We start from the raw sequence: 14,287 nt of genomic DNA, 5'->3' as shown, positions 1-14,287 counted from the left end.
ATCGTGACTCTTATACTGAAAATTTTTGCTTGAATTCTAACTTTTCCAAAGCAAAGTCTTTCTTAAAATAATTATGATAAATTCATGTGAAATCACATAAACTCTGTCTGGAAATGGGAGGGGCGGTAGAATGAAAACGATTTATCCTCGCTCCTTTTTATAATTTCTGCTAATGATTGCATTTGGCATTAAAGAGTAAGGGTGGGGCCACTCGATACGAGAATTTAATTTATAGCATATATAAATTATATTAGTGGCTGATTTTTTTTTTTTTACATTTTGTAATTTCTTAACTATAATACAAAAAGAAAAATTATTGCTTCGTCCGATGAGGGAAAGGAGATGGCATGTATCGCCCCTCCCACCTTTTTCCTTTTATATTTACTAATCATAAAATTTGAGATTAGAGTGTGGTGCGACATAATATACAAATGGTTTCACATATCAATTATATAGAAATTCAACTATTTTTATTCACAAACTTTGATTTCTCCATAAAAATATGACCGCCCCCTTCCACTCAGAGGGCTAGAGCGGGGAGGGCAGTACATGCAATCGCCCCCCCCCTTACCCCACCGAATCGGCCAAGATACCTAAAGGAGAGCGACATAATATCAAATTTATATATTAATGCAACTAATCTTGCTCACAAACTATGATTTCTCCATAAAAGTAGGACCGCCCCCCCCCACTCAAAGGGTTTAGGTGGGAAGGGCAGTAGAGGTTTCGCCCCCCCCCCCCCCCCACACACACACACCAATCGGACAACAGGGGAACGACATAATATAAAGATCGGTTAAAATATCAATAACAAGTTTTAATCATAATTGATTCTTTTGGCAAGCTGTGATTTCTACAAATAAATTGGACCGCCCCCCCCCCACTCAAAAGTTTATGGTTGGGGGGGCGGATTGATGCTATCGCCCCCTCCCGACCCCACCTAATCGGCCAACATACTAGAAGGGGGGGGGGCGAAATAATCTAAAAATAGTTTGAAATATAAATAACTAGTATATATTATTAACATAAGTAATAAATTCGTATACAAATTGTGTGACTTCTATACTAAAATTCGTCCGCCCCCCCCCTTCGGGGGGGGGGGGGGGGGTCGGCCGAGTGGGGGGGGCGATCGCCCCTACCGCCCCCCCCTGGATCCGCCAGTGATCTGGTGTACAATCTAATAGTAGGCCTAGTGATTAGTTCAGTATGAGACATATCTGGTGTACAATCTAATAGTAGGCCTAGTGATTTGTTCGGTATGAGACATATCTGGTGTACAATCTAATAGTAGGCCTAGTGATTTGTTCGGTATGAGACCTATCTGGTGTACAATCTAATAGTAGGCCTAGTGATTTGTTCGGTATGAGACATATCTGGTGTACAATCTAATAGTAGGCCTAGTGATTTGTTTGGTATGAGACATATCTGGTGTACAATCTAATAGTAGGCCTAGTGATTTGTTCGGTATGAGACATATCTGGTGTACAATCTAATAGTAGGCCTAGTGATTTGTTCGGTATGAGACCTATCTGGTGTACAATCTAATAGTAGGCCTAGTGATTTGTTCGGTATGAGACATATCTGGTGTACAATCTAATAGTAGGCCTAGTGATTTGTTCGGTATGAGACATATCTGGTGTACAATCTAATAGTAGGCCTAGTGATTTGTTCGGTATGAGACATATCTGGTGTACAATCTAATAGTAGGCCTAGTGATTTGTTCGGTATGAGACATATCTGGTGTACAATCTAATAGTAGGCCTAGTGATTTGTTCGGTATGAGACCTATCTGGTGTACAATCTAATAGTAGGCCTAGTGATTTGTTCGGTATGAGACATATCTGGTGTACAATCTAATAGTAGGCCTAGTGATTTGTTTGGTATGAGACATATCTGGTGTACAATCTAATAGTAGGCCTAGTGGGCGTTAGGGTTGGGTTTGGAAAAAAATCGCCCCCCCCCCCCACTCGAAAGTTCTGGATCCGCCAGTGGTAAGATGGTGTGCAAATGTTTAATTAGGTCTATTGATCCTTTAGAACTCGTTCTTGTTTGCAAAGAAATATTTTAGTGTACTGCGGTAAGCCTAGTGATGTAAGCAGCGTTTTTCCCGTTCACGGAAAATTTTCATTCATAAAACATTCTAGCCAAAATTAATTTTTCGATAATGAGCCATTTTTAAACTTTTTTTACATTTTATTCATATTACAAGAAAAAGGTGTAAATGCTAGGAGAAAGAATTTCTAAAGCAGATAGCGCCAGAATACGCTCAGAGCCGGGGCCCGGCCCCAAAATCAGACTCCTTGCCGACTTGAGCGGAAACCCGCCGAATGCTCAATTCTACCTTTAGAAAGAACTTTATACAACGCTTAAAAATTATGCAGGCAACTTTATTTCCAAAAAAAAAAAAAACAAAAAAAAAACAAAAACAACGAATTGTTTTACATCGCAATCAAGGTCCCCAGGTTCTCAATAGGGGGAGGGGAGCTCAAACGAAAATTTAATAGTAGGCCTAGTGATTTGTTCGGTATGAGACATATCTGGTGTACAATCTAATAGTAGGCCTAGTGATTTGTTTGGTATGAGACATATCTGGTGTACAATCTAATAGTAGGCCTAGTGATTTGTTCGGTATGAGACATATCTGGTGTACAATCTAATAGTAGGCCTAGTGATTTGTTCGGTATGAGACCTATCTGGTGTACAATCTAATAGTAGGCCTAGTGATTTGTTCGGTATGAGACATATCTGGTGTACAATCTAATAGTAGGCCTAGTGATTTGTTCGGTATGAGACATATCTGGTGTACAATCTAATAGTAGGCCTAGTGATTTGTTCGGTATGAGACATATCTGGTGTACAATCTAATAGTAGGCCTAGTGATTTGTTTGGTATGAGACATATCTGGTGTACAATCTAATAGTAGGCCTAGTGATTTGTTCGGTATGAGACATATCTGGTGTACAATCTAATAGTAGGCCTAGTGATTTGTTCGGTATGAGACCTATCTGGTGTACAATCTAATAGTAGGCCTAGTGATTTGTTCGGTATGAGACATATCTGGTGTACAATCTAATAGTAGGCCTAGTGATTTGTTCGGTATGAGACATATCTGGTGTACAATCTAATAGTAGGCCTAGTGATTTGTTCGGTATGAGACATATCTGGTGTACAATCTAATAGTAGGCCTAGTGATTTGTTCGGTATGAGACATATCTGGTGTACAATCTAATAGTAGGCCTAGTGATTTGTTCGGTATGAGACATATCTGGTGTACAATCTAATAGTAGGCCTAGTGATTTGTTCGGTATGAGACATATCTGGTGTACAATCTAATAGTAGATCTAGTGATTTGTTCGGTATGAGACCTACCTGGTGTACAATCTAATGTTTTGTGAAAGTATTTATGTGCTTATACATTTTAAGGTGGTTGTTTTTTTCTATTTCATTCAAATTTCGAAATTGCCTTTATTAATTGATACAAATACCCATTTTGTGTGTGTGTGTGTGTCAGATAAACTATTTGTGAATCCTTTAAAAGCGAGACATTGCCGATAATAATTTATTCTATAAAGGATTGCCAAGGCTGCTTTTCAAAATCATGCATTCTTTAATGCGTTGCATCTATTTTTTTTTTTTTTTAAGAGCATTTAAAAAAAAAATATTTCTGTATTCGTGTCTTTTCAGAATTAATATGACCCTAATCATTGACTCCTTTTGTAGCCTGTGATGTCGCCTTTATTTATTTATTCCTTAAAAAAACGACATGGACCATTTCCTGCAGAATAAAGCGACTCGAAATACTGAAGCCATTGACGGTGAAACATAATCAACGTTCAGTAAACTTTGATTATGTTTTTCACGCTTGTATTTTGGAGAGATGTGCATTGTGTCCACAATCATCTGATATACGCAAATTTGGAGGTGCCTCCAAATTTATCCAACACACCACTATGACAAAATGAAGCAACTCAGCGCTGAGTATTTTTCTTGAATTGATTTAAAATAAATAATCCTAAGTAAAAGTCACTTACAAAGTTACTTGAAATAAAACACATTAAGGCAGTGTTTCTAGAACATTTCCGGATGGCGACCCCCTACATGACGAAATTTTCGTTTGAGCTCCCCTCCCCCTATTGAGAACCTGGGGACCTTGATTGCGATGTAAAACAATTCGTTGTTTTTGTTTTTTTTTTTGTTTTTTTTTTTTTTTGGAAATAAAGTTGCCTGCATAATTTTTAAGCGTTGTATAAAGTTCTTTCTAAAGGTAGAATTGAGCATTCGGCGGGTTTCCGCTCAAGTCGGCAAGGAGTCTGATTTTGGGGCCGGGCCCCGGCTCTGAGCGTATTCTGGCGCTATCTGCTTTAGAAATTCTTTCTCCTAGCATTTACACCTTTTTCTTGTAATATGAATAAAATGTAAAAAAAGTTTAAAAATGGCTCATTATCGAAAAATTAATTTTGGCTAGAATGTTTTATGAATGAAAATTTTCCGTGAACGGGGAAAAACGCTGCTTACATCACTAGGCTTACCGCAGTACACTAAAATATTTCTTTGCAAACAAGAACGAGTTCTAAAGGATCAATAGACCTAATTAAACATTTGCACACCATCTTACCACTGGCGGATCCAGAACTTTCGAGTGGGGGGGGGGGCGATTTTTTTTCCAAACCCAACCCTAACGCCCAGTAAACCCTAACCCTATGCATAAACGTGCGCACAGCACACACACACATATATATTTCATATATATAATATATATATACATATATATATATATATATATATATATATATATATTTATGAGAATAAAAAAAGGAGCATTTCTCAACCTCCGGCGAAAAACAAAACAACTGGTGCAGCGCTATAAGGTTTCCTAGTTGCAAAAGCGTTTTCTTGCATTCTTCACTGCAGAAACGTATTCTCCTGACATCTACAGCTTCATCAATGGAGTTCGGGGCCAAGGCCCCACGCCAAAAGCGTTTTCTTGCATTCTTCACTGCAGAAACGTATTCTCCTGACATCTACAGCTTAATCAATGGAGTTCGGGGCAAGGCCCGACGCCAAAAGCGTTTTCTTGCATTCTTCAATGCAGACGCATTCTCCTGTCATCTACAGCTCATTATTCATCAATGGAGTTCGGGGCGAAGCTCCGACGCCAAAAGCGTTTTCTTGCATTCTTCAATGCAGAAACGCATTCTCCTGTCATCTACAGCTCATTATTCATCAGTGGGGTTCCGACGCCAAAAAAGTAAACCCTAACCCTATGCATAAACGTGCGCACAGCACACACACACATATATATTTCATATATATATATATATATATATATATATATATACATATATATATATATATATATATATATATATATATATATATTTATGAGAATAAAAAAAGGAGCATTTCTCAACCTCCGGCGAAAAACAAAACAACTGGTGCAGCGCTATAAGGTTTCCTAGTTGCAAAAGCGTTTTCTTGCATTCTTCAATGCAGAAACGCATTCTCCTGACATCTACAGCTCATTATTCATCAATGGAGTTCGGGGCGAAGCCCCGACACCAAAAGCGTTTTCTTGCATTCTTCACTGCAGAAACGTATTCTCCTGACATCTACAGCTCATTACTCATCAATGGAGTTTGGGGCGAAGCCAAAAGCGTTTCCTTGCATTCTTCACAGAAGAAACGCATTCTCCTGACCAAAGGCTCATTATTCATACTATTAAAAAAGGACTTTTCGAATAATGTTGTACTTGAAAAGTATTCTAATATGAATTTATAGGCCCTTAATACATTGCAAATAAAACCGATTTTTTCCATGAAAACATAAGATAACCCACATATTTAGATTTTGGCTTTGAGGATCGACGCCGAAAAAATAATTATTCGATAAATAATATTCAATAATATTTAAGTATAAATTGTGAGTTATAGTCCCAAATTTATTTAACTAGCAAAATATCAGATTGAGTAAAGGTTGGGAAAAGGGACTATGTATTAGTGTTTGGGTTTAGAACTCATCTCAATCGTGACTCATACTGAAAAATTTCGTTTGAATTCTAGCTTTCTTCAAATAATTATTATAAATTAATGTGAAATTACATAAACTCTGTCTGGAAATGGGAGGGGCGGTAGAGTTAAAACGATTAATCCTCGCTCCTTTAATAATTTCTGCTAAAGATTGCATTTGGCATTAAAGAATAGGGGTGGGGCGACTCAACTAATTTTGTTCACAAACTATGATTCTCAATAAAAATAGGACCGCCTCCCCCCCCCCCCACTCAAAGGGTTTAGGTGGGAAAGGCAGTAGAGGTATTCGCCCCCCCCCCCCCACCCAATCGGCAAACAGGGAACGACATAGTATAAAGATCGGTTAAAATATCAATAACAAGTTTTAATCGTATAGATATTTAATTGATTCTGTTAGCAAGCTGTGATTTCTAGAAATAAATTGGACCGCCCCCCCCCACTCGAAAGTGTATGGGGGGGGGGGCGGGATTGATACCATCGCCCCCTTCCGACCCCACCAAATCGGCCAACATTCTAGAGGGGGGGGGGCGAAATAATCTAAAAATAGGTTGAAATATAAATAATTAGTATAAATTATTATCATAAGTAATAAATTCGTATACAAATTGTGTAAATTCTATACTACGGGGGGGGGGGAGATCGCCCCTACCGCCCCCCCCCCTGGATCCGCCAGTGCATCTTACTGTAGATTGATGTATTATTTGAACTATGAAAGAGAAGTATTGAAATTAAATGTGCCGATGTATGATTAGTTATTGTGTTTTGAAGGCTTTATAAATTGATAACACTTGAATTGCCTAGAGCGGTGTAGATACCTTGTACTTTGTTGTTTATTTTGCTGGTGATCTTCAGCTGTTCTATTTCAGTTAAAGCAAGTTGGCGCCTAAACTGGTCTTTTAAGCGTTTCGGTATTACGTCGTCCACTTTTTTAGCTCACCAAAAAAAGACTGCCTTTGGCATGCGTTCGTCTGAGATTCGTCTTCCATACAGGATACCACTCTGTCCAGCGTTACTGACGGACTTAAAGAATTACCAGGATACACATTTAAGACCAAAGAAAATCTGCTGCCGAGAACAGAGGCAGACGCGAAAAGAAAATCTTAATCGACCACCGGTTGACAATGGTTATGCTTGCCCTGGATGTGGCAAAATATGTAGGTAACAGCTGGGGCTGCGTAGCCACGGGAAATACTGCAATCCTCATTAATCTTCGGAATCGAAGACAAGCCTTATTATTATTTTTTTTTTGCTGTTGAATTATTACCATGTGTTCGTGCTTTGTGTCTACTGTCCTGTACCAAAACAAAGGAAATGGTCAAAACAAAGGTTCTCTACGCCTTACTTGCTCACACTGAACATGATATCTAGCCAGGGGCCAACGAGTTTGCGTACTCTGCAGCCTCTTTTTATTTAACTATACACCTCGGTAAAAAGCTTGGGGTTAGGGCTTGGAGATGGAAGGCCAAGGTGAGATCTGAATGGAGGGATGTGTAAAAGCAGGCCATATCCCTCCACGGGCTGTAGCACCACTGGGATGGATGGATGGCAAAAGCCGGTATGAACTTCTTATAGTCCAACGGTCAGGCTGAGCACGGCACGTATCCCGTATGGGTAACGAGCATATTGTTTGGCGTAACAGAGGTGCCCCACGGAAACGTTTCTTTAAAAAACTAATGCAATGATTTAAGTCTATTAAGAAAAAATGCGCAATTTTACTTTGTCACAAAGTGTCTGTTTTACCCTATAACGTAGAGATTTGCGTCAATGGATGTTTCGTACTACACCATAATGAATATATACTAATTCCATAATTAAATGTCTGAATGTAACCATCTGAGAAGTTACACTGCAAAGACTTTCTTCCAAGCCAATAATAGTAGGCCTACAATAGTTTTACGCAAAAGATAGATTTTAAAACTATAAGACGGAAGTGAGCTGTGGTTGGTCAGACTGTATGAGGACTTAAGAGACTTTATTTTTAATCGCCATGTACAATTACATTTAGAACTAACAGAAAACTAAAGCAACTCTTCAGATCAGTAGTCTTTATCCGATCGTTCATTTTCGTAATTACAAAAATATTCCCAATATGACTTTGGGTATATAACCTTCTTTAAGAAATTATTTAATCGAGCGAGGCTCGGCCACCTGGTACTTCATTTATTAATTGTATCATGTAGTTTCAAAATCATGTAATAATTTTTTTTTAGAAATGTTTAAACTCGTCACAATGTTTTTGAGAACAGATATAACTGGGTCCCATCACATGTAACACAATTCGAGGGCCGATTTTGAAACCCAATTCGCCTCTGATGTGCCTACTCAATATTAAGGGTTTAAACCAGGTGTTCTCAACCTGTGGGTCGCGACCCCCTTGGGGCTCGATTGGCGTTTTGCCATCGAAAATATGGATTATTGTTTTCTATTTTAACGTGTAAGACTTGATATTGTACAAAGTTTTTTTCCAGTTGGAAGTTATTTTTTTATTGTTATTGTAGGATAAAATAAGACAACTGAAACAGAATGATCTGAAACATTACAATTGTCACAGAATAATTATTTTTGACAGTTTAAATTAATGTAAACTAATGCATACCGCAACCTTACATTTTAGTGGAATCATATCTATTTTTTCAATGGTGACGTCGTGATGAAATTGAAAAGCAATTCCGTTGAAGTTAATAATACTCCTTCGTTGACTAGTACATGGTATTGAAAGTGTGTTGTCGTTATGGATCACCCCTTGACGTTCTCGCACATAAGAATGTTAAGAAAAGAAAATATAATGTCGATATGCTTTTACTGCAATAGTTCAAGCGGAAATTGAAAACAACCAGTGCGTTATTTGTAATGGATTTCTTTGATCCGAATCTATGTAGCCGAAATTAATGCAAAGTCATTTCGACACTCAAAATCCGAGCTTTTTTGACTAAATACCCAGTACTTCAAAGTAAAGATGTGTATTTAAAAAGATTGCGATTTTAAAGACAAGTTTCTCATTTGCAAACCACTGGGAAAGATATGATTTTAATGATATGTAAAAAAAAATCTTTTTGAAAAATATTAAATTTATTAACACAGATGGTTCTTCAAGTTTCCAAGAAGGTCAGCATTTCAAAGTTTAGTACAGAGTCATCAACAGAGCTCACTGTGTGATTCATCGACAAAAATTAGTAGGAAAGACATTGCCACAAGAATCGCAAGTAATGAAAAGCATAACTGTATGGTTCAAATGTAAAATGGCTCGATGTGTCTGAAATAATCTGATCCTTCCAAATGAAAGTTCAAATTTGCAAACATAAAAAGATGAAAATAATTTTTACACGTTGCCAAGTTTATCTGCTCACTATAAGAAAATTGACAATTAACTTGACAAGCAGATAAAATAATTGTTTTTGTGAAAGAACATTTGCGCATGCAAACTCGTTGGCCCCTGGCAAGATATCTTGTTCAGTGTGAGCAAGGAAGGCGCAGAGAAACTGTGTTATGACCATTTCCTTTGTTTTGGTACAGGACAGTAGACACCGAAGTATGAAAACATGGTAATAATTCACCAGCAAAATAATAATAATAATAACGCTTGTCTTCGAGTCCGAAAATTAATGAGGATTGCAGCTGTGACCTACATATTTTGCCACATACACCATTGTCCGCGGTGATCGATTAAGATTTTCTTTTAGCGTCTGCGTCTGTCCTCGGCAGCAGATTTTATTTTGGTCTCAAATGTCCCCTGCTCCCGTTTATAAATAAAATATTTAATTGGGGATGAAATGACCGGGGATGAAGTGACCGAGGGATGAAGTGACCGGGGGATGAAGTGACCAGGGGATGAAATGACCGGGGATGAAGTGACCGGGGATGAAGTGACCGGGGATGAAGTGCCCGGAGATGAAAAGACCGGGGATGAAGTGACCGGGGATGAAGTGACCGGGGATGAAGTGACCGGGGATGAAAAGACCGGGGATGAAGTGACCGGGGATGAAATGACCGGTCACCAGCTAAGTACACAACCAGATTTACAATATAATATAAGATTTCTCATTAAGAAAACAAAGTGGAAGAGGAAACACTATAAACGCATTAGTAACAAATCATAAAATGTCAAAACGCATTCTACAGAATCATATTTATATATAAAATATTTAATTTGGGATGAAATGGCCGGGGATGAAGTGACCGGGGGATGAAGTGACCAGGGGATGAATTGACCAAGGGCTGAAATGACCGGGGATGAAGTGACCGGGGACGAAATGACCGGTCAACATATAGGTGTCAAAAAGCATTCTACAGAATCATATTTAGAAATGACCGGCGATGAAGTGACCGGGGATCATATATATATGTATCTGCTCGTATATTTATGTCATTAAGCCTACCAAATATTTCGAAAAAAAATTGAAAGCTAATTAATACTGAGATATTGTGAATTGACACGGGCGGTTTGGTTGGGGGGGGGGGATAATACTTAAATTTAAGGACCGATCCAATTCAAAAAGACACTAGAATTGGAAGGCCATATGAATGTTTTGGTACAGGGATCATTTGGCTGTGGGCTTTTCAATTATATGTAATAATTGTTGTTGTTGTTGTTGTTTTACTGTAGATATGCCCTATACTGAGAAGTGGCTATACAGTACATAGATTAGAGGACAAGTCTCCTTACCTGATTGGGCCAAGAGTTGATGGTTTTTACTACTATTTCCGGGGAAATTTTCTGTATTACTACGAAGATGAAGATAGTATTAAAGTTAAGGTAAAAACGTGCTTCTAAATAGCCTATTTGCTAATTTAGTTTGAGACTGCAACTTTTTTATTCAGACACATTCAACTATAATTTTTGTCGGCTGAGTGTTTGATTTTTTAAAAATAACATTTATTTCTTTTAATTAAATGGTGTAGTACATAATATATTATTTAAATAAAAGGTTAATTTGATTACTTTTAAATGTATGATAAAACGCATTGGACAAATAAAGCTGCCCCGCCGCACCAAATATATTATATATGTAGAATATTCCCGTAGTGCCTAGAGACAGTGGCATCACTGGGGGGTTGCGGGGGGAGCGGTCCGCACCGGGTGACACCCGATAGGGGGTGACTCCCAAATGGAAAAAAAATGCACTTTTCCAAAAAAAAAATTAATTAAAAAAATGCCAACTTTAAATTGTGACAGTAGCAAGATCATAAAGGATAAGAATGGTTGAATAAAATTTTTCTTAGTGGAGAAAAATCAATAGCAACATTTTCTTGTTTGATAAAAAGTGGGCATGCCCACAATGAGAAACTCGCGAGAAGAGTGAAGAACATTTATCAGGCTTTCAAATTTGGAATATTTTGACAGCCGGACTTAAGCTTCAAAAATTGACAATTAAGTCATCGCTATGCTTGACATATAGATGGGAAAACAGAGGAACATCTTGCACTTATAAATTGTTAACTATTGCATTGTTTCTAGTAAAACAAAATTTGGTAGATATATTAGGTGGCGAATTGAAGAAGACTTTTCTTTGAGTAATGAAATTTTTTTCTTGGGGTTTTAGAAATGTTATCCAAATATGACCCATTGCTGAAATAATAACTTACACGATTGCAAGGCAAAAAAAACCCAACTTTATAAGCTTGTACCAAAACTCAGAGAGTTTATAAATGTTTTAGCAAACCACTTAAGAAATATACTTATCAGAGATCAGAGACATAAATGCTGCAATGTACTCTTGTATCTTGTAATACAGCACACCTAACATAGGTCTCTGAAGTTGTAAGATAGATTAACAGTAGCAATGGTAATGTTGAAATGACTGAAATATTGTGGGATATTCCTCTTGAAGTGGACCAAAAGCTGATGGTATCAGTTCTGATAATTTCAAACGACTGGAAAGAGATAGGCTTAACGTATGGATATGATGAGTTCAAGGACATGGTCATGCAGCTACAATGTCAAAGATTCATGAAGAAGTGCAGGCAGTAATAAATGAAGAACAGAAAAGAAACTTGAATGGATGTGTGCACCGTTTACTTAAGCTATGTGGTCAAAATTCTTAATCAGAAAATACTTCTAACATTCATTTTCTCGGTTTTCTAGAAAAAGGTTTTTCTTTCTTTGCCGCTGTTACCAATCGATGGGATATTTGAATGAATGCTAGAGTGTCATAGGAACAACTCGCTGGTGTGCACATCGTGTTGCTGTTAAGACCCATGAAAGAAAGATTTGATGAAAGTATAACGCTAAAATCTTTGCCGTCTCTCTGAAAATACAAACACTAGAGGCGCAGCGCAAAGACAGCTGTCTGTGATACATGTATACCTTTCTTTTCTTGACTTTGTTGTTGGCAGATGTACTGGGGAATAAGTCAACTAAACAGAAGAGTACCTTCAAATTAAAGAGTTAATTATTGGCAAAGTGGTGGCTAAGCTAGAGCACTTTAACATTGACTCTACGAAATAAGTGAAAAGTTAGCTCAAAATGTTACTGAGATAACTTTTGTGAAATCAAACTAGCATGTAATTGCAACAGAAAAATACGTTTTAACAATATGAAAGTATCAGGAAAGTAAATCTTGAGACGCCGGATTCACTATTCAAATAGAGAACGAGAGGTTAATACTGAGTGCATCTATCTCTTTTATACTGGGCCAGACAACAAGATATGTGAACAGAAATACTCAAACTAGAATACTAGAATGCAGCAAAGTTTTGAAGGACGTCAACTGTTTCTTGCCAAATGTTTACTTGGCGTCGTGTGAAAAGAAGCTTTGCAAAACTAAAGTTAATTAACAACTAATAATAACTTTTGAAAAACGAATTTCAAATCAATCAATACTGTCCATTGAAATTATATTGAGTTTAAAGTTATGTATAAGTTTTCAAATTTGAAATTGTGAAAAGGAAATTTAAATTTTTATTTTATAAAGTTATTGTAAACTTCTAAATGCTAAAAAAAATAGTTTCTTTTCAGATTTTTGTACCGGTCAATATACTTTTCGTAAAAGTTTTTTTTTTCATTAGTTGTCCTCAGGAAACTACCACTATATGTGACTATAATGTTCAAAAGTTTCCACTAAGAGCTGTTTAATGTTTACTTAGGAAAGCATGTTCAGTTGATGTTTAATTTGTTTGTAATTTAAAAATTTGAGATGTTTATCTTTGTAATAATTAACAATATGTCAGACAAAAAAAAATACAATCGAGACTCATTTTAACGTTGTGTAACAGTAATCAACGAACTGTTTTATTGCTCAAAAAAGAACTAAACAACGATAGTTTTTTATTGGGAAGAATAAGTGGAACGCTGGGGTTAGGGGGTGACACCCTGATCTTAACGCACCGGGTGACACCCACCCTAGTGACGCCACTGCCTAGAGACACACTGGATCCAGGCAGCTGCTCGTAATCACTGTGTCTCGCCCTGCCAACAAACACTAAAGTCCTCGAGATTGCTGAATTATATATATATATGGCTCCTTTTGTCTCGAAAGGCAATGGATGCGAGCCATTGAAAAAGACTATGTAATCAGATTCAGTTCACTTCATATACAAAATGTTTATGGTAACACAAGTATCTTCTAACCAAGACGAATTTTCACCAACGACGAAGATAATCAAAGTTCAGAGTAGCACCGAAAATCACAACATCACAGTAAAACACCAATACTGACTATAAAAATCTGGAATCTGAAACCTTAAATCTGGAACTTGAAACCCCTAACAGGGATTAAATAGTTCTTCGAGAATATCTATTAAGTCAAACGCTTAGGCTGTCCAGTGACATATGCGCATGGATAATTCAGGAACTCAAAAGATACAGCTTGCTTCTGTCGAACAATAGGGCGTGAATGCATCAAACGACCAATCTCACATGGGGAAGACCACCTTGAAACTCTGACAAAGAAACAGCCCAGCGACTATTTTTCATATATAAGCTCAATAGCTTGAAACTAAACAAGAAGATCCTAGATAATTTTTACGGAGCGACCATACATAATCTTCTAACATACGGAATAACTTGTTGGCAAGGCAACGCTTCATCTAAACAGTTTCGCCGCCTAGAAAAAATTATAAAAAGGGCATCAAAAATCACACGCACAACATTACCATATTTAAAGGAACTTTTTTAACAAAAGTGTTTAAGAAAAATCGAAAAAATCTTGGAAGACAACAGCCACCCGCTCCATCAAAACTAGCCTACTTCAGGTCGTCGCGAAGTGGGCGACTTCTGTCAATCAAAACAAGAACAGAGCGGTACAAAAACTCGTTCGTACTTT

At 37.4% G+C, this 14,287-nt stretch overlaps 1 protein-coding gene across 1 annotated transcript in view; it reads left to right on the top strand.

Annotated features, from left to right (window-relative positions):
* Positions 1–14,287, top strand: part of LOC106056147 (chitotriosidase-1-like) — a 46,847-nt gene that overhangs the window by 27,481 nt on the left and 5,079 nt on the right. The window contains exon 7 of the mRNA XM_056007187.1: positions 10,630–10,779. Coding sequence (XP_055863162.1) covers positions 10,630–10,779 — 150 coding nt within the window. The remainder of the gene's footprint in view (positions 1–10,629; positions 10,780–14,287) is intronic.

This window comes from Biomphalaria glabrata, chromosome 12, assembly GCF_947242115.1.
Source record: "Biomphalaria glabrata chromosome 12, xgBioGlab47.1, whole genome shotgun sequence".
Lineage (NCBI taxonomy): Eukaryota > Metazoa > Mollusca > Gastropoda > Planorbidae > Biomphalaria > Biomphalaria glabrata.
The sequence above is the reverse complement of the archived record's forward strand: the minus strand, read 5'-3'. Positions and strand labels throughout refer to the sequence as shown.